This window comes from Pyrus communis, chromosome 6 (genome assembly GCF_041283825.1).
Source record: "Pyrus communis isolate YQ-2024b chromosome 6, ASM4128382v1, whole genome shotgun sequence".
In the NCBI taxonomy this organism is placed as follows: Eukaryota; Viridiplantae; Streptophyta; class Magnoliopsida; order Rosales; family Rosaceae; genus Pyrus; species Pyrus communis.
In genome coordinates, this window is record NC_142570.1 from 20,713,268 (window position 1) to 20,738,161 (window position 24,894).

At 34.9% G+C, this 24,894-nt stretch overlaps 2 protein-coding genes and 1 pseudogene across 3 annotated transcripts; 2 read left to right on the forward strand and 1 right to left on the reverse strand.

Moving 5' to 3' along the window:
* Positions 1–8,346: 8,346 nt before the first annotated feature.
* LOC148696429 (uncharacterized) lies at positions 8,347–10,137 on the reverse strand (annotated as a pseudogene).
* Positions 10,138–15,983: 5,846 nt separating this feature from the next.
* LOC137710577 (calcineurin B-like protein 1) lies at positions 15,984–20,278 on the forward strand. Of its 2 annotated transcripts, none has more exons than XM_068449641.2 (9): positions 15,984–16,281; positions 16,944–17,091; positions 17,585–17,667; positions 18,084–18,143; positions 18,600–18,708; positions 18,842–18,894; positions 19,318–19,398; positions 19,731–19,843; positions 19,936–20,278. In XM_068449641.2, exons 2-9 carry the CDS (start codon positions 17,013–17,015, stop codon positions 19,997–19,999), a joined length of 642 nt encoding a protein of 213 aa, XP_068305742.1. In that variant the 5' UTR covers positions 15,984–16,281; positions 16,944–17,012; the 3' UTR covers positions 20,000–20,278. The 2 variants fall into 2 exon arrangements, with proteins under 2 accessions (XP_068305742.1, XP_088552058.1); XM_088695932.1 differs by having other exon boundaries at positions 16,066–16,277.
* A 3,537-nt stretch (positions 20,279–23,815) lies between these two features.
* LOC148696430 (S-protein homolog 5-like) lies at positions 23,816–24,211 on the forward strand. Its single transcript, XM_088695214.1, has one exon. The coding sequence runs from the start codon at positions 23,816–23,818 to the stop codon at positions 24,209–24,211; it is 396 nt and encodes a 131-aa protein (XP_088551340.1).
* The last annotated feature ends 683 nt before the right edge of the window (positions 24,212–24,894 follow it).

Sequence of the window (24,894 nt, forward strand, 5' to 3'; positions counted from 1 at the left end):
CATAACTTCTTACAGGGTCTTATTTGCATATAGCTTATGGAAGATCATAGGTATACTCAAAAGGTAACACCTTCGAGGTGTAGTTCGACTTGTTGACCAAAGTACCGTCAAAACAACGCTTGAACTTTAGTTTAAGGTATAAATGAGTTTTCCCAAGATCCTTCATTTCAAATTTCGTCTTCAGGTGCGAGACAATTTTCTCAAGCTCTTCTAGAGTCTTAGTGAGATATATGTTAACGACATAAACTGTAACTCTAGCGATATGGAATAAGACTTCATAGTTTAACATGTAAGGGTATACTTTATATCCCTGACTGATCAAATAATCACTTAGACGGGTATACCACATCTAACGGATTGCTTCAATCTGAAAGTGAACGCCTCAAACAAATTGAGAGGGTGTTCCATGGTTTGGAACTATTTGAGTCAGTCCATGTAATTTTTCGGGAACTTACATGTAAATCTCCGTATCAATATCCCTATGGAGAAACACTAACCATATTTCATCATTCTGCTATCAATCATAGGACGTTTGAGAGAAACCTTGCATCGTAAGGCATGCATCATATCGCACTATTTCATTCATCTCATTACGCTTCATTTCCTACAAGTAACATAACAGGGTTATCTTAGGCAGTGTAGGAATGATAGGTCCAAACACACTTTGGTAAGGAATTTAACTTAGATTGTAATTTTGGTTGTCCAATCAGTTCTACGTTGTCACTAATCAACGGTACACGGTTCGATATCTCCGTTTTTCATTTATGTCGATAGCTACCATATAAGTGAAAAAATCATCGATAATAATCTCATTCCAATTCCATTATCTTATCCAAACTAGTATACTGGACCCAGAACTTCAAGTCTCGAGAGTAATCCAGATTAATCTAATAAGATGGAAATGATTTGAGACAACGATCGAGTATGGAATCATTGTCGTGTCGTGATCTTCCTCTTTTAAGGAAATGAATCTTATGAACCGAGTGATTTTTCATGCTCCAAACCAGGACAGATTGATTAGCTATCCATCGATGTACTAGATCGTCCAACAGGGATGGCATATTCTTCGGGGATGCTGACTCAACGTCCTTTAAGTTCTTCTATCCTTGCAGGCATGTTTGCAGCTGGTATATGATCTTGTCACTTTAGCTAGATCAGAGGAATGCGTCTGGAGCAACATTCTGAAAGCTAGAATTCATCACATTTATGCAGTATGGGGATCGGGATGAGACATAGTGGGCAATATCCATGCAAATTCACGCCATTATAGATGAACGTTGATGTTCTTATCTCCTACTAAATGTGGGAATACTGTCTCATTGAAGTGATAATTCGTAAATGAGCGGTAAATAGATCGCTTGCAAGGGCTCTAATGAGCTAGTGTGATGGAGAATCATGATCGACAAAGATTCATATCCTTCTTTGAAGAACTATATTGGTACGTTGCAGCGGTGTAACTTGGCACATAGAATGTACACCCGAATGCGTAAGTACCAAACGTCAGGTTCGTACCCAGTAACCAACTGTAATGTCGAATAGGTTGGGTGGCAAATAGCCCTAGGCAGAACCGAAAGCTTGGTTCATTCACCAAGGTTCGAGCGATCAATTAAATTGTGTTTTATGATCGCTCTACCAGGCTGTTTAGGGGTGAACATAGGAATTGGATGTCTAATTATAAACCCAAAAGACATGCAATACTTTATCGAAACCGTCGATATAAACTCTTCGGCATTATCCAGTCTCCTAAACTTTATGGGATAAGTAAGGAGGTGAACCCTTAAAATCGGTCAGGAGGTTTAGCAATAATGTGTGTAGACAACTAGTTTGTCGATTCATCAACCAAAACCATAAGTATTTATATGGTCTGCATTTTGGTTGGATTAGTCCACATATATTCCCTTGAATCCACTTGTGAAAAAAAGGTTGTTTCGTATCTTTTCTAGGGATGATTTAGAAAATCAATTTCCCAAACAAGCAGGCTTGGCAAAGTGTGCTTGTAAGCACAAGATCCTTACTTTGGGTAAGGAGTTGTGTTAGAGCATCATTGTTCGACCTAAGTGTCCAAAATGGTCATGCTAAAGCAAGTAAACTACTCGAATCACCCGGCTTCAGGCCGGCCACATGTGGCATTTTCCTAGTTGCGAGATAGCTTATTAGCCCCAAAGCAAAGCTTCACGCTCATTTTTTGGAGGTGATGCAAGGATATGCAACTCTATTTTCTTCAGTGGTTTCATTTATGATCATTGTTCTCTCGAATATCCTTAAACTCAACGACATTATTCCAAAACGGGGAGAATATAAGGTTTCTTAAATGGTAATGTAGTACCATTCATACAATGAGGAGCGTGCCAATTCACTTAATTAGGTTGGATAGTCCTGAATACGTTGGTAGAGATGTGATTTAGGTATAAAGTTAGTGTGTGTAGTCTTGCATTTATCCAAACAACAAACTTTTCCACATTCGTCCCTAATCACGTGTTTAATTGAATTCGTAATTGAATTCGATCACATGTATACAAGAAACATGATTCAATTAACTCATATTCGAGGACAATATCGATAAAATTATCTATAACGAAAACAAACACCAAACGTCCAAGAACATAGAAAAATGTTCACAAAGTAAATGATTTACTAAGAGGATTCGGCCAACAAGGCCATCCATGTCAAAATTCTGCTCTTCCAACGATGTTTGATGGAACAAAATTAGATTCACATATTGACTACGAGAATTGTACTCCTCAATGACATTGGTAGATGCACGAACATGTGCATAACCAATGATTTATTCTATCAAGACAGAAGTAGTTTCTGCAAGGTTAACGTTTGGGAGCAATATCCCTAATTCTTGAAGTTTTAGGTCTTAGGTGCCAAGGATCATGCTTCGGGCATGATACCACACCTTGGCAGGCCTTGATTCTAACATATATTGTAAAAACAAACTCGAAATTGGATTGTGAGAGAGACAGACCCAAACTTGGGTTTGGTAGGCATCTGCCAAAACAGCGCAATACTGTTTGGTGCACCTTTGCCAAAGAAGAACATTTTCCTTTGGTGCATCTCTACCGAAGCAGGGCACCACTATTCGGTAAACTCCAGTCGAAACTAGGTCTATACCGTTTGGTACCTCCCAGCCGAATTGCTGGGGTACCTTTCTCTCACAAGTGTGGTAGTAATCAGATCCAAGAATTTGGTAAACTTCTGCTCTCTACACTGCTGCTTTAAGAGCGAGTTAGAAACAAGGAAGGACGAGAAAAATATTCTCTAGTCAAAATTTGATTGGGTTTACAAACTTCAGAATTATACTCATTTATGGACGTAATCATGGTGTGCTTCAGGCAATATCGTTCATGATTAAACGGGTCGTAGAAGCGAGCCAACGAGCTATGGAATCCTTATTCAGGAGGTATTTCCATTTGTAATGCTTCGGGCATAAGTCTTCGAATGAAGATCATGGCGGAGGCTTATTCACCTCTTCCATGCCATTGTTGGCTTCAATTGTTTCTCAGCTTTTTGATAGTCAAGTGGAGTTTCATGACATAAAAGTGGTTTCGGTCAAGAAACGTCTAAATCAGTGAAATCGAACTTGTTATGGTTTGACAATCCATTGAATGGAGGGAACAAGATTGTGATTGGTGCTATGGAAATAAGATATCCATAAGCATCAAAGTTAGAACATTCAGGTTCTAAGACATGGTTTATATGAAAAACTTCGGGTTTCAAGGGCACTAAATTTGAAACTACAAGTTCAATTTAGTTCAAGAACGTTTAGTTCATAAAAGAGAGGTTCCTGCAAGAACACATGATACAATATACAACTAAGTGTAGTGGATTTGGGTTGCTTCAGGAACTTAAGTGTGAGTGCTTCAGGAATACAAAAGTGAGTCAACGGTTCAAAGAAAAGAAATAATTTATTGAATCGTTAATTGCCAAAAAGTGGACTTCAGGCCAATAATTTTGGATTAATTATTAGATTAATGGATTGTTGGTCACTTTATTTAATTCAATATAATGTAACCATCTAGGTTTCATCGTAGAATCAAAATAATAACATTTGGGTTAATATTAGCTTCAATTTTTCGATAATAAATTATAGCTTGATAAGCGTTAACCAATAACGTCCCAAAAATTATAGGAGTATGGTTATGAAGTGAGAATACCAAAAACGGGGCATTGAGTTTGAAAAAATCGTAGCCCAACTCGGTGGGCTAGCTATCGTGTGCAAGGCAATGCCTTAAATGGCTTAGTAGGCCTTGGGTAGGCTTACAAGGCAGCCCATGTGTGGCTGCAGGTCACGAGCCGATTCTAGTAAGAAGCCCAACAACCAAGCTGCTGGTTTTGGCCCACAAAGGGCACAAGGAGTACAGGCCCAACATGGGGGTTGTCCTAGTATGGGTGTACACGAAGCCTAACCAAAGATTGGCTTCGTTTGGGCTAGTTTTAGGCGAGCCCAGCCACGTGGGCTGGCTTCGGTGATCGTTGGCTGAGACAAATGACGAGCCCAACAAGCAAAGTTTGCTGTAGGCGGGCGAGGTCCATGCGGGCAAAGCCCAGCAAGCCTAAGCTAGCTACAGGCGTGGTGGGTAGAGGCAAGGCAGAGACCAGCAAAGCTTTAAGGGCATGTTGGTGGACTCAAGGCTTTAAGCCTATTTGGAGACCAACCCAGATTGAGGCTTCGTGTCATGTAGGGCATCGAAACGACGCCGTCCTAATTGCGATGTGGCTGCAGGCTAGCCAGCTCGGCTCGGCGGCATGGCGTGGAGCTGCGGCTCAGCCATGAAAAAATCCCATATTTCCTTTCTTTTTCTTTTTTTTTTTTCTTATTCTAGGGTTACTAACCCTACTTGCTTCTAAATTAATTTCGATGCTTTGACTCACAAATTTCACATAGCATAATTGCATATTGCATGAACATATACATATATATATATATATATGTATATATTGACAAAATATATGAACACATATGCAATATATATAATTGAAAGGAAAATATAAATATAGGGGGTTCATGCATCATGGGAAATGTTTTCATGCTTCATGGTCGTTTCAAATATCTTAATTTATTTTAAAAGAACCTAGTTGGCAGAAAACAACTGAGCTTTGAATTTGTAGAAGATCTTTCTCTGAAAGTCGAAATTGCAACTCCAATGTGTTGTATCACGGTCAACAAAGAAAAATTAAATTGAATCAATAACATGTAGATCGATTTAATAAAATAATAAATTAATCATAAAAAGAATGATTAAAATGTAATACTCCCATGATTGAAGAACAAATTCTTTTTAGCACAGCGTCAAGAACATGCTGATAATGTGTCACATGCATAGTTCACTTAACAATTATGGAGGCTAGAGAGAGGGGGTGCAACACATAGAGAGAGAGAAGAAAGAGATGTGTAATTGTGAGGTGTGTTTTGTATCACCCCATTGTGCCTTTATTTGTAGTAGTAGGAAATGTTAAATCCTTACACTAATAGGATTACAACTCTAATAGGATAATATCTAACCCTAGAGAATATTTAAGGATATCCCGAGATACATTAGGATTTACACAATCATATTTCTAATCTAATAGGACTACAACACATCTTATATTTTTATTTTTAAGTTGTACCCATTTTAATTTGTAACCCTTTTTTAAATTATACCAATTTTCTTTTTAGTTTTAGTTTGTACCCATATATTAATTTCTTTTTGTGTCAATATTTCATTTTTATTAGAAAACAAGAGGATCACTTACCAATTTGTGTTGGCTCCATAAAACCCTTTTGATAGATCAATGTCGACTGAGGTAGGTCGGCTCACCACCTAGAATATTTAGCACACAATCCTAATACGGTGTTGTGTTTTAGTGCGCACGTGTTTCTTATTTTGTTCAAATATATGTTAATTCAAAACCATTCCGATTTACATTTTTATGGTGTAATGTAGGTGTTTGCGTTTCTTCTTTCGTTCTTGTTTAGTATTTTTACGCTACGTGATTGTATTCAGGCAACCCATCTTTTCATTACAACTGCTCGTTGGTTGTAACTAGATTAGTAATCCGCCATGAACTAAGTAAGTCTACTCATTCGTTATCATTGTTTCACCTTTTAATTAGAAAACAAACCCTAATTAATTAGGAGACATTGACAAGACAATAGATCTCCAACCGACACAAGGCACCACTATATATGGGACGTAGTATATTCTGAAGTAAACAAAACAGAATGACATATGTAGACGTAAATGTAACGAATTTTAGTACGAGTTAAGATCATAAGCTTGAAACGTAAAGGTGACAAAGTTTACTGGAAATTAGGGGAAGGCATAAAGAAACCTATAAAAATATGTAAAGGCGACAAATATTGAAATAAAATTGAAGGAAAGCATGAGCTTGAAAACATACTCATTGCTTCTTAACTACCAAACCTCATAGTTTAAGATAATTAAACACCACTTTACAAACAGTGCTAGCATGAATTTTGTTTTTGGTCGGTCGAAAGTGTCGGTGTCTCCGTGCGTCAATGACAATTTTTCTCTCTCTTTCTGTTATTTAAATTAGTAGAGTGATAGCTGTTAGATAGTTATTAACAGAGAAGAATTGGTGGAAATCGAACTCGCACCAAAAATGTTTTTGACAAGTATGTGCTAAATCAACAACACCAAACAATTGAGACATTGTAATTTTAGAACAAGCTCATAAAGTAGGAGTGTAAATGAGCTGAGCCAAGCTGAGTATACTAAGATGCTCAAATTCAGCTTAGTTGATATTATTTGCACTTAAGCAAGAAAAAAAAAGTTAGTAAAAGTATGATCAAGCTCAGCTCAAATGATTTTTGCAAGCTTGAGCTCGATTCGGCTCAGCTTATTTGTAAGTTGAATTCGAGCTTTTGTTTGGCTTGACTTAATGAAAATTAATAATTACTACAAGTAAAACACAAAATAACAAAGTATCTTCTCTTCTCCAAAAAAAAGAAAAAAAAATTATATATAGAGATGTTCTCAATTCTTCATAGCGTGATCATCAAAAGTCCCCACGAGAAGTTTGTATACTAATGATGCTTGTATTAATGCAAGGGATGAATTATCCTAGTGATTAGTGCCTTCCTCTTTAACTCATTGTGTCTTGAGTTCAAACTCTTCCTCCCCCCCCTTTCCGGGGCTTAGCATAGGTTAGTGTAGAATATTGATTTTATTAAAAAAAAATTGATACTTGTATCAATAGGTATGTTGTTGTGAAACCAATTATAAAAGTGAGTGAGAGAGAGGGGACGACATAGTTTATGAGGATTTGAAACTAATTATAAAAGTGGGTGTGAGAATGGATCAAGTGTATGAGAATTGTGTCTTCACATTCTGACCTTGTACCTTTATTTATACTAATTATGATGGGTAGTAATACAAAGTTTATGAGGATTTGATCTCCAAATCATATTGGGATTGTACTTAAAGTTTACACAATCACATTCGTAATTAAAATACTATGCACAACACTCTCCCTTGAGTGTGTATAACTGAGGGCGTGTTTACAAATGGGAAATGGGACGTGTGGAATGGCAATCGTACACAATTCGAGGAATTCAAGTGTTTACTATCACCAGAGGAATGAAAATCTGGGGGAAAATAAGGTGGGACCCAGCTCATTTATGGAATCAAACTCCTCTGTTACCTGGAGTCGGATTCTCTAATAATACTTGGTATTTGGATTCCTTGAAAAGGAGTCCTCCAGGGATCAAAGTTTTGTTCCAAAACTACCCTAATTTATTTTCTTAATTTCAAAACAGCCTTACAAACTTCATTGCCAAATCCAATAGAGATACCCATATCACTCTCTTCTCCTGTCTCACCAATTTGGGAAATTTGGAAAAGTAACCATATTTTAGACCTCATATAGATTATAGCCACCATTTTAGTTTTATGACAATTCTAACCAAAATTTGATGTAAAGGTACTAATATACCCTTAATGACAAAAAATTTCCCCATTGCTTTTAACCATGAAAAAACAACAATTAGTTGAGATCTTGAAGCATAAAAGAGGTAGCCTCTTGAATACTACCCAGTACTCCTACTCTCGAACCCCTCCATTTCCTACACTTTTATTTTTTATTTTTTTTATCAGTATATATATATAGTAGATATAGATATTCAAATGTAATAAGAGAATGTGAAAATTGAAGACAACCCAATAAACTAAACATAAAAATTAATCAGGAACTGAATCTCCGAAGCAAAATTTGAATCTAAAAATAGAGGAGCAAAAATCCTTTTAAGCTAAAATCTGTGTGAGGTTTTTCTGCTAAACTGGTGATTGAAAATACAAAAGCCAATAATGTAATAAATCCCAAAGAAAAACATTCACATCATGCGCTGGAATAGAGTCTAATTGGATTCTTGCAAGTTTGGCGATTGTGGCCTGTCCCACCATAGTGACTGTACTTATTCACTATCATTTCCTCCCCCAGAGATGGGATTCTATTTGTCTTGCGTCTTCCAGATACAACTTGTCAAATTGGAGGTAACACAACTCTATTTTGCACCTCTTCTGGCACACTCCATTCACTCTTGTTTCCAACCGGCCAAATGGGCTCTGTATACGCTAGCACAATTGCATTGGCTGTGTAGAATTTGGAGCACATATTGTACATTGATGTGTTGCGAATTCAACATGCAGCGGTTGCATGGACACATGGAAGTTGGTCGAGATCAAACCTTCTACATGTGCATGACTTGGCATGTAGATCAATTATGTGATATAAGTCAGCCTCATGCATTTGCAATGCATAGTGATTAATGGAAGATACCTGTATAGTTGTCAACCATGTGAAACAAAAAAAATTAAAAAAATGCAAACACAATACCTTGAAGAAACACCAAAAATGAGAATATGTCTAAGTGCAAAAGCAACCATTTTCCTAGAAAGTGAATAAAAGAAAAGTATAGGGACAAATATCATTGGTGCATAAAAATGTAAACAAATCATACATACTAACATATGCAAGCCTCTATTTTGATTCTTATGCACTTTTTCCTCTACCCACTTTGTCAAGGTCGAATTCCATGAACTTGCTGTGTTCCGACGTTCGTTGAACCACTCTTGGAGTATACCTTTAAGGTGATTCGCTACAGCAGTGATAGACAATTTTCGAGCATCCTTCAGTTTCGCATTCATGGATTAGGCAATGTTGGTTGTCATCATGTTGTATTGTTTTCCATTGAAATGTGCCCAAGCCCATCTATGATACCCAATTTCTTGAAGATATTTTCCTACTTTTCCATCTTTGATTGCCCAAATATTAGTCATAACACTATTAAACTCTGACACAAGGTATTCTTTTGCCGCAGTGTAATACAACTTAAACATCGTTTCAACGTCACCAAATTTATTCCTCATGTTGCCAGCTACATGATACAAAGAAGCTCCATGATAAGCCTTTGGAAACATAGTTTGCATAGCTTTACCAATGCTTCCATGTTGATCAGATACAAACACCAAGTCTGTTACCTCTCCAATGACACTTCTCAATTTTGTAAGAAACAATGTCCATGAAGCGTCATTTTCTGAGTCACCCACACCAAATGCCAAAGGATATATTTGATTTTCTCCATCATGGCATACGACGACAAATAAGGTGCCAAGATATTTACCTTTTAGAAAAGTGCCATCAATTGTTACCACATACCTCATAGAACTCCAAAATACCCTTATAGAGGCTCACATTGCCATGAAAAAGTATAAAAAGTGATTATTGTCCTCTATTTCTGTGTTACTGTACCAGGATTTTTACTTTCTAACATGGCACAATAGGCAGGAAGTGCGGCAAAAGATTCCTCTGGTGATCCTCGGATCATGTCAAATATATGCTTTCAAAGCTTTCTCGTAGCTCATATTAACCCCAACTTGTTCTCACATATCTTCAATGATGTCTTTAGGTCTATATACATGTGATGCCCCCTCATACTTTGACTTTATAAATTGGCCAACAACAGAGCTACTTGCTTGCCTATGATCACGTTGTACAACGTCAAATTCTGACACTTGTAACTTAGTTGCACGAAGTCGCCACTTGCAATTATCATCCACACATCTAATTTCCAAGCAATTCTTAGTTGATCTTTGCACTTTACTCATAATTCTTCCTCATTGCAATCATAGCTAATTGTTTTTGCAACTTTTTCTTACTCAAGTACAATTGTTCGACCATAATATCTCCATCTATATTCAAATATGCAATATTATCATAGTCTTGTATGCTTTTACGTTTGTTAAGATGAGATGACGATAGATTGAAATTGGCATCGTTAGACTCCACATTATCAAAATGGGTACTGTCATGATAGTCATTAGTAAACTCAACTCATATCTATTGAAGTCTCACTGATCTAGGCATTGTCTTGAAGAACTTGACTTGGTTGTTCATCACCCAAAATGTCATCATTTTTTTGAATTGCCACTGTTGGTGATGAGGAACTACATGCAATTGAGTGTTCATCTTCAGGTTCATTTATAAGATATGTTGTGACATATAACAGAATCTTGTATGATTTTGCAGAAAGACTTTCACATACCCAACTAATCACATAGTCATTGTCTACAATCTCCATCATATTTTGCATCCCTAAGTTGCTCATGCATTGATAATGTACTGAGATTCTAAATTCACTCGGACTAATACAAAGATGTTTATATATACAATGTAAAAGATCTTGATGATTAACTTTGGTTGACACTACCATTGCTTTCGCTTGACCATCTGTGTATTGGCTATCAACCTTTCTCCATTCGTAGTGGACCACAATCACAAATTGAGTCATATTCTGAAGGAAAAAAAAAATTAATTAGCACGTCTAACTAACGTACAAATATATTAACATTAGGAAAAATTTTTAGAGAAAAATTCATTAGCACATATAGTGCTTATGCAAAGTGCCGAATAAACACTAATATACTTGCGTCACTGGAGCTTCTAATTCTTAAATCAACTTGTTGATTTGTCGAAGGATTCATAATATATTCCTCTACATTGGAATATGAAAATCATTAAAGGTTTGATTAAAACCATGATATGAAATATCAAAAAGTTGATTTAGGAATTGGAAGCTACAATTGACCAACCATACCATTGTTTCTTGGTCAATTTAAAAAGGCTGCTGTGTCCTGTTACTTTGTTTTATGGTCAGAACATCCTTGCTGCTGAATTACACAAAATTGGCAAAGAGTGCACTTCTGGTTTAAGGTGAGAAACCAGAAGGTTGCAAGAGTTTAAAAAAGGTTTTGTTTTTATTGTGAGAAACCCTAATAGTAAGGGTATATTAGTACTTTTACATCAAATTTTGGTTAGAATTATCATAAAACTAAAATGATGGCTATAATTTTATAAGAGATCTAAAATATGGTTACTTTTCCAAATTTCCCCACCAATTTTCCTAAGACGAACGTCGGCTCCGGCCATATCTGAACCCCAGTTCTCCTCGTCGCTTGCAGAGTTTAAGAACGAGAGAGACATATGAGGATGCATGTGAATTTGTGAATTCGAGAGGTGGTGGGATGGTTGTGGGGGCTGGGGAAGAAGAAGATATGGATTGAAGGGAGGAGTGAAGGACCTGTGAATATGGGAGGTCGTGGGAAAGCTGTGGGCGTTGGGGAAAGATAGGATTAAAGAAAGGGAAGAGATAAAGATGTTGGGACATCAGGAGGAAGAAGATGATGTGCTGGTTTTTTTTATTTTTTTTTATTTATACAAATATTACCTTAAGAAGAGCTTCTTCAATTATTTTATGAATTAATATGATATGAAATATAAATCAATTCCAATAACTTTATATGAAAAATAAATATTTATAATAAGGGGTAGTTTAGTAATGATACTATTTTTAATTCCGATTTAACTGAATAAGTAAACAAGTTTTATGGAATTGACACCAATTTTATTCTGATTCCAGATATTTTAGTAAACAACTTTAATATGAATCTGATTCTGATTCTCCCTTAATTCAATTCTTCTCAATCTGATTACGGATTAGTAAACATGCTATTAGAAGTAGTTGCATTAGGTCTTCATGATTAAGAGATGACGATTGTTGTCATTAGTTCTCAATAGGTATAATAGATGCTTATCAAGAGTCTCTTACGAGGGGTGCATATCAAAAGTTAAATCACTCCAATATCTAGCTTTGGTACACCCAGTGTGACAGATCCATAATCTAAGGAGAAAAGTGAGTTAATACATGATGTTGATGTTTCACATATTCGGAATGATCATTAACTTATAAAAGGATACAACCAACCTAGAGTAGGTGCCTCATCATGAAGGGAAATTATGAGATTTATGTGGGATTTCTAGTGACTAGCATGCATATACAATTGTAAATTTATATACATAAGCAACAGAAGCATATTATCACATATTATCAAGGCTATAGTCATGAAATCCCCTTCAAGAAGCATAGGTTCATATATGATGCATCAGACAAAATATTGTAGAACAAAGTGAAGGTTGAGTTTTATACCTCTTGATCTAGACTTTAGACCAAGGATGGACCACCTCCAAGATCTTTGTTCTTGGAACTCCTTGAGTCTAGCCTCCCTCCTTGTTTCCTCCACCTTGATAGATATGGAACTCCTTTGGTTATCCTCTAGTCTCCAAAGTAGAAGACCTCTAAAGATCCACACCCACTAGTGTAGTGAGATGGATGTTGGAATAACCAAAAGGAGAAGAGATGATTAGCTATATCTCCCTTTGGTGGCCGACTATGTATGTGTATAGAGAGAAAGAGACTTGTTTTTCTCTTGTTGAAAAGTTCACAAAAAAAACCCCTAATGAATTTTTTTTCATTAAACTCCCTTTATAAAGGTAAAAGACGTAAGTCAACTAATTGACACTTTCTCTCTTTTCTTTCATCATCCTTGGCCGGCCACATATTGTTGATTTGGGCTTTGGGTTTTTATCATTTCAAGTCATCCTATGCTTGAATAAAAAGCCCAATGGGTTTGGGCCCGACGGGCCCGAATGAATCCGAACTTTTTTTTAAGCCCAAAATGATCTTTCATTGCTTCTAAGATTTCTTTAGACTTTCTAATTAATCATAGCACTTAATTAATCCAACTAATTAATTAATTCCATCATCCTTTAGTTGTCTCACCACAAGAGTGTATCAGTGTACAGTCGTTTTAAGTTCTAATTAACGGGCAATGAGGTGATTGGTACTAATCCAATTGATTAGTATTTATCCAATCACTTAGTGAATTAAAACTTACTTTTAATTCTCCTTCTTCTTTGATGACTACTTATTTAATTATCTAGAAGAACCCACAAACCATGAGTGACATCTAACCATATATCATGGCTAGCCAAGCTAATGTAGAATTTGGTCGAAGAACCTATTCAGTTGGAATTACAATGTAATTCGATCCTTCTTTAATACAATACTCACAATCACATTACTAGGGTGTGGATACTTTATGTCAAACCCCTAATGTGATTAAACTATGTCATATGATTCAATTGAGTCGTATAGGAATGCCTTCCATCATTACACTCGATACTTCCGCCGAGAATTCTCGAATCATATCTTAGAGTATTATTCTTCTCTTAATGAGGATTAGAGATCCCTTGTTGATCATTCACATGCCTATGAGAATAAATCACTGACCCCAATAATGCATAGAACACATCCAAGATGATATGTGGCCACGTCTCATTATCAAACGATCATCAACGTATCCCCAAGACAACTATGATGTCTCAGGTCAATGGATTACTTACATTATTCCAACCAGTAGAGTTACTTGCTTGACATGTGAGTAGACCTCCATGTAAGTACTCTCGTTTGATTGTGTTCAGTGAACTCATTCCCTTAATGAGCACCTACATACTTATCTTAGTGTCACTACACGAATGGCTTGAGACTTTCCATCCTTCCTATTTGAAGCAGACATAGTACTTACTAGTTCATCCAGATTGTCAAAGTCCCTTTAACAATTCTATGACTAGGAACCTTTTGGACATTATGGTTATGTGAAGAAGGTCTCTGTAGTGTAACATCTTTAGATTACTTCTTCCACCGATCCATTGTCCATGGACTCACTAATTTTGGATGTATATCATTCATTGAGATAGTCCTAATAAGTGACTTTGCCTTTTGTTGTATTAAAGTTATCTATACATACAGACATTGTCCTGAAAGGTTTCTTCCAAGGAATGACTTTCAGGGCATATTTCCAACAATCAAAACCTCGTCAGGTTAGTAAAAACCTAGTAGGAAAAAATGCTTGTGATCGTAGAGAAAATAGAATATTAAGGTCATGTGGTATGCTTCAGGATATTCCCCTTAAGTTCGACTAAACTCGTTATAAGAACTACTAATGATGCAAATTTGGAAGTTTACGCAATCCAATTCGTGAATAAACTTTTGGAAGGTAGACTTTGGCAATGACTTCCCGAAGTGGTGAGCAGAATTGTCTTGGTTTCAGAGTGAGAGAATGTGATGTTTGAGAGCGGCAGAAGGCGAGTTCAAGAACGAGAGAGAAAGAAGTGGAAATGGAAGGAAAAGTCGAGAGGTTATAGTGGAAGCACACCTTTTGACAATGATGGACACGTGGCTAGCATGGACAAATGCGCAACTTCATTGTACCAAGAGGAAAAAAGAACGGGGCACGAAGAGCAGTTGAGGGCTATTATTGTCAATTTACTGCTGGTGAACAATACTTTTCGACTGGATTTAAGTATTATAATAATTTCAATACTAACCATAAACTACAAACAAAATCAAACAAAGAATCTTATTTTATTTTATAAACTAATGGGTAAATGAGAAATTGAAATTAATACCTTTTTTAACATTGAGATAACAATGACCTAGTTAGTTGAAATAAAAGTCCTTATGGGAAGATTTTGAGCTTAGAAGATGAAACTTTAGTCAAAATACAATAACTTTTGGCTAGATATTAGCTTGATGGAAACTCTAGTTTGATTGTTTAGTGTTTTGGCTTGGAGAGCTAGTTCTTCTGGTTAACAGTAAACTCAATATCTTTAGCTAGGTTTTCAATTTGAATTATTTGAGGAGAAAGAGAGAATGATTAATAGGGATTTGACCTGAAAACGGATACCAGCTGTCGACTACCTGATGTTATCTTCCTTAATTTTTATCCGAACTTATGACCAACAATGTAAGATAAACTTACACAGCCAATCTTGTGTCCAATAAGAATATAGCTATAGGTTATAGCTAGGGTGTCACAATTGGATTATTTCTGGAATAAACATTGCCTAATTAAAGAGCAATAATGTAAATTAGCAAGTATAGAGCAAACATGTCAAGTTGATGGAATATGTGTTGCGTGGTTTGATTTGCAAAACTTGGACTTGGAACCATCAAGGTGTTATACTATTTTATATTAACTTTCCTATATTTGCATGATTTTAAAATGGAATTATCAAAATTCCACGTTTTAAGGGCCTAATTCATAACTAACATCCCTTTCTTCCCCACCTTTCTTCCCCACCAAAGGCCTAACTCATAACTTACATCCCTTTCTTCCCCACCAAGAAGAAAATCCCCCTTTTTTTTTTTAACCAAATGATATTATCTACATTAAGAAAATAAGGTGTATTTAGCTTCATTTACAAGTGAAAAGGAATACCATTAAAGCGTAAGTAAGAGGTCGTAAGTTTGATTCTCGCCAAAAGGAGAATTTAAATCACATTATTGCTAGACCATTGTGAGGCTAAGCCTACACCCTCTCTTAGTGTAGACAATATCGTTTGTTCAAGAAAAAAATTAGTATTACGGTCTAGTGATGTTTATCTTCATTTGTAATTCAAAGGTTTTAGGTTCAACTCTCACCAAAGACGAATTCAAATCACATTATTGCTGTCCATTATGAAGTTAAGTATGCTCCTTTAGGATAATAGCGTTTGTTAAAAAAAAAACAAAAAAAAAACAAAAAAAAAGCAACAACAATAAGTTAATAACAACAAAATGAGATCCAAATCCCATCACGCGCATTCACCCCTCGTGCAGTGGACTCCCCCACCTCCCCCTCCTACCATCTCTGTTTGTTTTCTTTTTTGGCTTTCGGTAGAAGCTTTTATTTAGACAAATCAGCGTGAATTTCTCGAGAAGTTCGTGATCAAACTCAACCCCAGCCGTCCGATTTACCAATTCTTTTTCTCCACAAGAAACCCATCTCTCTCCTTTTCTGCCTCCTTCCAGTTCGTTGCCTCTCTGAATCTGTGTTGTTAGCTTTTCCCTCTCCAGAATTGGCAGCCAAGCTTTTCCGGCCAAATTCTTGGTCGGTAAGTCAATTTACATTCTTTCCCGTTTTAGTTTGCTATAAAGCTTGCTTCTTTTTGCTTAATTGTTTGTGGGTTCGATTTATTTCTGGTTTTTTGGTGTGCTTTTGAGAAAGTTCTGATTTTTCTGAAATTTTGGGGGGTTTAGTGATCTGCGTATTGATATATTCTTGAAATTATTTGTTTGGTTGCTGGGAAAATCAATTTTTTGTTTTAATCCAACAAGTTCATTGGGTTGCTATATGCAAAAGAATATGGAAATTGATTTTTTTATTTAGCTTTTAAGAATTGAAGAGAAAAATGGAGCTATACAGTCATGAAACTTTGCATGCAAACAATTCCAAACTTTCTATTATTTTCTTTCCCTCTTCAATTTGGCAAACATTTAAAAATTAATTTGTTTTAAATGGTATTGAATGGCCGTTACGATTGAGTTCTTATTGACTATGTTTTTTTTTCTCTTTGAACTAGTTGAAGGATGGCTATAACTGCTCCTTCTGCATTTATGCAATAGATTTGTACTAATTAGAGCTACAAATCAAGATAATTATGGGATTATTTTATTTTACATCTGTTATTTCTGATTGATTTGGTGATATGTTATAAGGATGCTGAGTTACTGCTTTGCCTTTTTCACTAATGTGTTGCTTTTTCTGCGTTCAAAGGAGGCATAAGGCCTGGGGAGGGGAGGGGAGGGTGAGCTGAACTTTGGTGTTGGTAGGTAGATGCTCTAAATGGGTTGCTTTAGTTCTAAGGCAAGGCGGCAGTTTCCTGGACACGAGGATCCAGTGAGTCTTGCTTCGCAAACAGCTTGTAAGTTGTTCAATGTTTGCTTTTTCATTAGTGGTTTTTGCATTTTTCTATACTTTTGAATGATGATGACTATTTGTTTACGCCCCGTAGTTTGTTGTAATCTCTTGGTTTGCAATGAAGGCCCTGTACACAGTTTGTTGATCTAAACTTATTATTTAGCAGGTTTTCCTACTTGTTTCGTTTCTCCCAGCGGTTATATTTGTCTTTTATGTCTGAAATATGAGACCACTGGATCTCATGTTACTCCAGAGTTTAAGCTATTGGCATTAGGCTTTCGCTCCTCTCTGAAGCTTTATATTCTTCCTCAATTAATTGGTTATGACCTCAAAAGATAATCAAGGCATTTGACTACAACATTTTCTTTGTTGCAGTAAATATTGTAACATCATAATATCATTAAACTGATTAATTCATCTCTTTTCTTTCTCTAGCACATGCACAAACTCACTCTTTCATTCTCAGACCAATTTAACGCGTTCGTTTTGGTCCCCAGTTACTGTTAGTGAAGTTGAAGCACTCTTTGAGTTATATAAGAGTATCAGCAGTTCTGTGATTGATGATGGGTTGATAAACAAGGTATGTACCTGCTTGCTACCATCATGCTAATTCTCCCCCAGCCTGCTTTATTGTAGAAATTCAAGTTTTGATTAAGGTGGATGAAAAAGGATTGGATGTTCTAATGACGGGATTACAGTGAATGTTAATGACATTTTACAATTGAAAGTTTCCATGGTGTTGAACTGTATTGGGCAGTGTATTACATGTTGTAACAGGATGTTTAGCTTTGACAGTTTGGTTGCAAATATATATCTGTAAATTCATTTTTGAATTAAAAATTAACATATTTATGTGTAAAATTATTTTTATTTATTTATGCTTGTCTGGTCAAAACTTCTTGATCAACATCTATTTACGAACGTAGTACTACAAACTGTTATATGCCAATATCTGTTAGGAAAATGTGACATTGAGTGTTCTTGGTGAATACGCAGGAAGAATTTCAGCTAGCCATTTTCAAGAATAGAAAGAAAGAAAATCTCTTCACAAATCGGGTATGTATCTATTACTTTAGTTATTAGCATAGCTTTTTTGTGTGCAGATTATATTATATCTATAAACATTGAAATCATGCTGTTAATTATAAAACATTTCCAGAACCATATAAAACTAATTTCTCGAAACTTGTGGTTTTTTTTAACAGTTCATATATTAGATGACTGGTAGTAATTTAACTTTCATGTATGTATAGGTTGATCTTATGCTTAATCTATTTATCCACATTCTGTATTGTGGTGAATCAATCAACTTTTTGCAGCTGCATCAGTTGTTTAATGAGTTTCATCTGCCTAAAGTGATAACCAGATGTAATTTAAATTTAAAGTAGTTGAAGGTATTCATTTCCTTGTTACACTGAATCATAACTGATGGTGAATCTAACTATTCTCCTCTCTAAATTTCTGCTCTGGTTCAAGTTTTGACTTTTGTTCTTGAACCAACTCCACATGCAGATATTTGATCTGTTTGATGTTAAACGGAAGGGTGTGATTGACTTCACTGACTTTGTGAGATCACTCAATGTCTTTCATCCCAATGCCTCGCTAGAAGACAAAATTGACTGTAAGTTGAATAGACGCATAGATATCTTAAACGTATTTCAAAGAGCAGACTTCTTTTAGTTTATGTACCACAGAACTTCTACATGCCTGTACTATATTCTAAAGTTTGCACTTTTTTTTATGTTGTGTTGCAGTTTCATTCAAGCTTTATGATTTGGATAGCACGGGTTTTATTGAGCGCCAAGAGGTATATTGGTGTTCATCTTTTTGTTTTTTCCCTGTTTCTTTACATTGTATGCTTTGTCTGGGTATATGCCCAAGTGGGTTAGGATATAAAACAATCAGAACCCATTGCAGGGTTGGTTAAAAATTGTGTTCCCTTGGGGAGTGGGACTTTAACCAGTATCTTTTTGTTATGCATTGGGTGAACTACAACACATTACACTATTGCAGTAGTGATTGAGTTGCACACGCATGGGTTAGAAAATTAAATTATATTAAGCTAACCTTATAAACATCAGAAGAAGGATGAGGATTTGTAAAGATAATTTGTTAGAACTCTCACAAAATGGAAGTCAAAATTTTCAGCAGCTAGTAAAGAATTTGAGCAAAAAGATCTGAGCCGAAGAGAAAATAATACACGGGAGATCATTGTTTTTGGTTTTGGCAGGTCAAACAAATGTTGATTGCACTTCTTTGTGAATCTGAAATGAAGCTGGCTGATGAGACCATTGAGATAATTCTTGATAAGGTAAGTTGTCACTTGTCTTTGATGAAATGCCTGAGAACCCGAGGGATGAAAAAGTGTACATTTTTCGTCAGAAACTCATTGAAGCCTTCCAGATTGTTTGTCCTCTAAAACACGGTTAACCTTATTTATCTCATTAGTGCCAGCCCAATGGGATCGACTTGAAATTATTATATACCGATTTAGGTGCATTTTAATATACTAATCTGGAGATTCATAGTATACACATTTTAGAGTCATCCTTCGCGTGCTAAGATCTTGATCAGACTATGAATACGTCATCATTTAGCATCACAAATTTACTGGATATGTAATTCTCTCATGTTTGTGGACAGACTTTCTTGGAAGCTGATGTCAATCAAGATGGGAAGATAGACAAGTATGAATGGAACAATTTTGTCTCAAAGAATCCATCATTACTAAAGATAATGACTCTCCCCTATCTTCGGTATGGAACAAATTTTTCCAATCTCATGCATAGAAATCAATGTTTCGTAAATTTCATAGTTCTGAAATATTTTTATTCTTTACTAAATGCAGGGATATTACTACCACATTTCCAAGTTTTGTATTTAATTCTGAGGTTGATGAGATTGCTACATGAGAAGCAATAGCTTAGAAAGGTTATGCATTAGTGTTTAATTTAGTTCCTTGTAGTTTTTATATTAACTATATCAACTAGCTCTCAAAGAAAGTCACCTCAAGAAAAAAGAAAAAAGATACGGAATGAAATCGGTATATATTGATGGAAGGGGAGAGAGCTGCTATCTGCGTTTGGGTATAAAGAAAGTCACCTCAGTAGTAGTTTCTTTTTGGTTTGATTGTAAAGCACCTTCCATGTAATGGATTTTTTTTGGCCATTTTTTATTTTGGCCGTTTTGTACTTGCTTGGGGAAGTCGGGTTAATGCTTCTTTTACTGTAGATTTATAACCATCTTCCACAATTTCGTGAACGGGTAATTTTGAATGCAAAAACATGTTTTATAAGGTTGGGTTTCTCCTTTTTTATGAAAAGAAAAGATGTTTTACAAGTTTGTCTATATGGGCCTCCTGGAATTTTTGAGGGAAGCCTTCTGAAAAGTCATTTCAAAGACATGTTAGTTCCACTTCCACCATAAAACCATCAATGGTACCTTTACGTAAGGGCATTCAGAAGAATTTGAAAGATTTGGAATGGATTTTTTCTCCTCATCTTACCCTCATTTTTTATTTTTTGAGTGTAACAATATATTTAAATTAAAAGGAGGAGGAGTTCGGTTAAGCTCCACAATGGGCAATTTAATTTGTTATGGAATTAGTCATTCATGAGATTCGAACTTAAGACCTTTCATTTACAAGTGAAGAGGAATACCATCAGATTGTGATACTAAGTGGTGCCCTTCACATTAATCTAGCACCAAATTTTGTTCTCTCAGCAAAAAAAAAAAATTAAAAAAAAAATAAAAAGAAAGTTTTCACAAAGTTAATTTAAAATGAAAATAAAGTTTTACCATAAAATAAATAAATAAATAAATAAAAAGCATATAAAATAATTTCAATTATGTGGAAAATTAAGGGACCTTGCATCATTTTAGCCACTTAATACAATGGTCTAGTGATATTTCTCTTTACTTGTAAGTTAGCGAGAGGTCTTTGGTTCGATGCTTGCTAAAGGCGAATTTGAATCATGTTATTGCTAACTCATTGTAAGTCTAAGTCCACCCCCTCCCCTTTAGTGTAGATAATATCGTTTGTTAAAAAATAAAAAATAAAAAAAATAGTTTCAATTCATGTGAATTAGTAAAAAGTTTTTATGGTTTAGTGCTAATCCTACCTTTGATTCCTGAAAATTTTAGCAAACAGTTTCTGTAGGAATTTGATTCTGAATCTACCTCACCCCAACTCCTTTTCAGTTCAATTCCTCCTCAATTCAATTCCTCACATTCTGATTATGGATTAGTAAATGAGCCACAAGTGCTATGGAGATGATTGTAAAACTAAACGAGAGGAGCCACAATGATAAATTATAGAGAGTTTTAATGAAAATGGCTTGGGTTAACAAATATTTAACCAAAAACCATCCTAAAATGTTATTTAACCAAAAGGGCACAAAGTTTAATAAAAAACCATCCAAAACTATTGTCTACCTTTTTCGTGCCTTGATCCTCACCTTCCTCATCATCGTCCTCATCCTCATCCTCTTATCTGCACCACGAACAATTTATAGTGTTAGTATTTTATTCCAATCAGATCCAATAAGGACCTACGGTCCCGGTGATGTATGTACATATCAAGTGTTTCTAAATAGGAAAAAAAAAAAGAACCAAAACATAAAACTGTTTCTGGAGAACCCAAAACATAACACTGTTCTGGAAAAAAAAAAAATTAGATAGAGTGTTTGTTTTTTCTATGCACAAACAAACACTGTATCTGGAAATAAAAGAACCAAAATCCAGAAACAATGACTTAAATTCTAGAAACAGTGACTTAGATTCCAGAAACAGTCTATGTTTTAACCTTTGATTGTTTCTTTTCTTTCATGTGTCAGTTGATTATATTTAATAATAATGATGCTTATTTTGCTTTGAATCCAAATACAACAAACAAACACTGTATCTGGAAATAAAAGAACCAAAATTCAAAAACAATGACTTAAATTCTAGAAACAGTGACTTCGATTCCAGAAACAGTCTATGTTTTAACCTTTGATTGTTTCTTTTTTTTATGCATGAGTTGATTATATTTAAGAATAATGATGCTTATTTTGCTTTGAATCCAAATACAATGAAGTTCACTATTTATTTTCTAGCTTACATTTAAGCAACAATGTGTCTATTTCATTTGGATCCAGAAACAGTGATTTAGATTCCAGAACAGTTTATTTTTACAGTCCAGAAACAGTGACTCGTCGTTATTATTGAATAACATACAGATCTCAAATTTATTTTCTGAAGAAATAAACGATAAACTCCACTAACAAAGAAAAATTGAAAAACAGTACCTCGAATACTGAATGAATAATAACGACGATCACGTTTCAACAAAATAATACAAAATATAAATTAAATAGCATGAGAATCTATATTTTTGTTTCCAAGAAAAAGAAGAAGGTCTGTAAAACAACGATGAACTCAATTAACGACAAAAATTTGGAACTCTACCTAAAAAAAGTTAGGGGTAAAATCGACAAATCATAATTTATTATAGTTAGGACATTTTTAGTTCGACTACTTTAATATGGGCCTTCTACTAATCATTAAACAAAACTTATAACATGGTTTTTTATTAAAACTAAAACTTTTCAAGCCATTTTTATTAGTTTTCCTTAAATTATATGGTGCTCTAGGTTTTTCAACTGTCAAATATTGATTTTTGTGTTTTTGGCAAAAAAAAATATCAAACGATTGAAAGGTCCTGAATATCCGATACTCCATAAATTGACAAATCAATAAATTATGATTCCAATCAGTAGCGTTTCAAACCCAAGCAATAATAATTTGATTGCCCACCCTAAAAATTTAGCAAAAGTGATGCGGCCATGATGTATATGGATGGAATGCTTACAAAAGGGATGAATCATTCAGATATATTTTCCCAAATTTCTCAGAGTTTTACATGGTAACAAGTAATAACTTTGGATGACAATTGAATCCGCAAATATCAAATAAGAATTTACCCGATTAATGATCCATATTCAATCGGATAATATATATTAGTCCCTTGATATATTAATCACTTCATTTATTAATTATATTTTGATGTTTTAATTATTTCTCTTTTTCTTCCTAGTTTTAATGTATTAATTTTATTTCATTATAATTATAATTTTCTTTTTGTTCGTCGTAATACATTTTGTTGTAAACATTTAGATAAATTAATTTTTGTTATACAATATATTTTGATATACTTTATCTTCTTTATTTAGTTATATTAATTTCATTATAATACATTTTGGTGTATACATATAGGTACACATATTTCGACACATACATTTCAAAACAAACATTTAGGTACACTAATTCACTATAATACATTTCGGTACACACATTTAGGTACATTAATTTAATATAATACATTTCGGTGCATATATTTTGGTATATACATTTCGGTACTAATGTTTAGGTATATTAATTGAGTCTCACAAGTTTGAAGAATGTTAATAAAATTTATAAATTAAAAAAACTTTTTTTGGTCAACAAATAAATTAAAATGTGTATATTAATAAATTTAAATATTTAATGGGAGACATTGAATAAAATACACATTAATTATTTTGAATTAAGGATAGATCAAGGGACTATAATCAATATGTAATCTAACACTAAGTTTATTTTAAATTTCAATTTTCTTCAAGGATTAAATTTAGAAAACCCATATATACATAACAAGCACAAGAATCATCACTCTATGGAAAGTTCTAAAGATTGAGTTGGGTCACATAATGGTTGGAAGGAGCCGTGTAATATTCATCCTCTTTGCCGTGGTGGTCGTCACACTCTGCCAATCTTCACGGCAGGTCTCGGCACGGCTGGATGGGGAGGTCCTTGTCGAGATACAAAACATTCTGGACCCTTCAAGGGCTGACCTCCAAGTACAGTGTTTGTCCGGGGACGACAATCTGCACAACCATATAGTCGAATTTGGCAACACTTACAACTTCACGTTCGAGAATAATGTTTGGGACACAACGCTTTTCTTTTGCCACTTTCAGTGGGAAAAGCCCGACCACGTATGGCTCCAAGGCGGCCCCTATAACATATACATGGCCAAGAGGGATCAAGAACGTTGCATGCATTATTGCAGGTGGCGGGTTGAAGAGGAAAGCCTGTATCCTTGAGCAATAAGAACGGCATTTGAGAGAATCTATACAATTGGCCTCAATGAAAACTACCTACTTTTTTGTTTTCCTTATTCATCCATGATGAGTACTAGTCCTTAATTTAAGAAATCTCGACTTATGTTGAATTTTTGTTTTTTTGGTCAAATAATTACCCAACTTTTAGGGTTAATTCCAAATTGTAGACTCATCTTTACCCTCTATTAAATAAATAAATAAAATTTTACGTTATTTATAAGCAAAAAAAAACCTCAAATCAACTCAAATAATAGCTGAACATCAACATAGAAAACAAAAGGATCAACTCAAATTATCATTAAAAAATGGGTTTATTACAAATAACCATACAAACCTTTAGAATTAATTTCAAATTGATTTCAACCCTTTTTTTTTTTTTATCTTTTTTTTTTTTTTTGAAAAGGTACGATATTCATTAATAACAAATGAAATGCTTACACCAATGAGGATAGGGTGCAAACAGAGAGTCTCGATAAAAACCTTATTGGGGTTTTCAATCCGGTCGAAGGGAAAAAGAATGTCCCGCACCATAATTAATTAGGAATTGCTATCCTCAAAGAGAAGATCAAGAATTATATCAGGAGGTTCCTCAAACCAAGTCACAGTGCTACGTGCTAGCCTGTGTGCCACCTTGTTCGTCTCCCTTCCACTAAATTCAACCTTCC

Coding starts and splice junctions, on each gene's coding strand:
- LOC148696430 (XM_088695214.1), top strand. CDS start 23,816: ATGGTTGGAAGGAGCCGTGTAATATTCATCCTCTTTGCCGTGGTGGTC.
- LOC137710577 (XM_068449641.2), top strand. CDS start 17,013: ATGGGTTGCTTTAGTTCTAAGGCAAGGCGGCAGTTTCCTGGACACGAG. Junction 18,709..18,841: donor GCTAGAAGACAAAATTGACT/GTAAGTTGAATA, acceptor GTTGTGTTGCAG/TTTCATTCAAGCTTTATGAT. Junction 19,399..19,730: donor TTGAGATAATTCTTGATAAG/GTAAGTTGTCAC, acceptor GTTTGTGGACAG/ACTTTCTTGGAAGCTGATGT.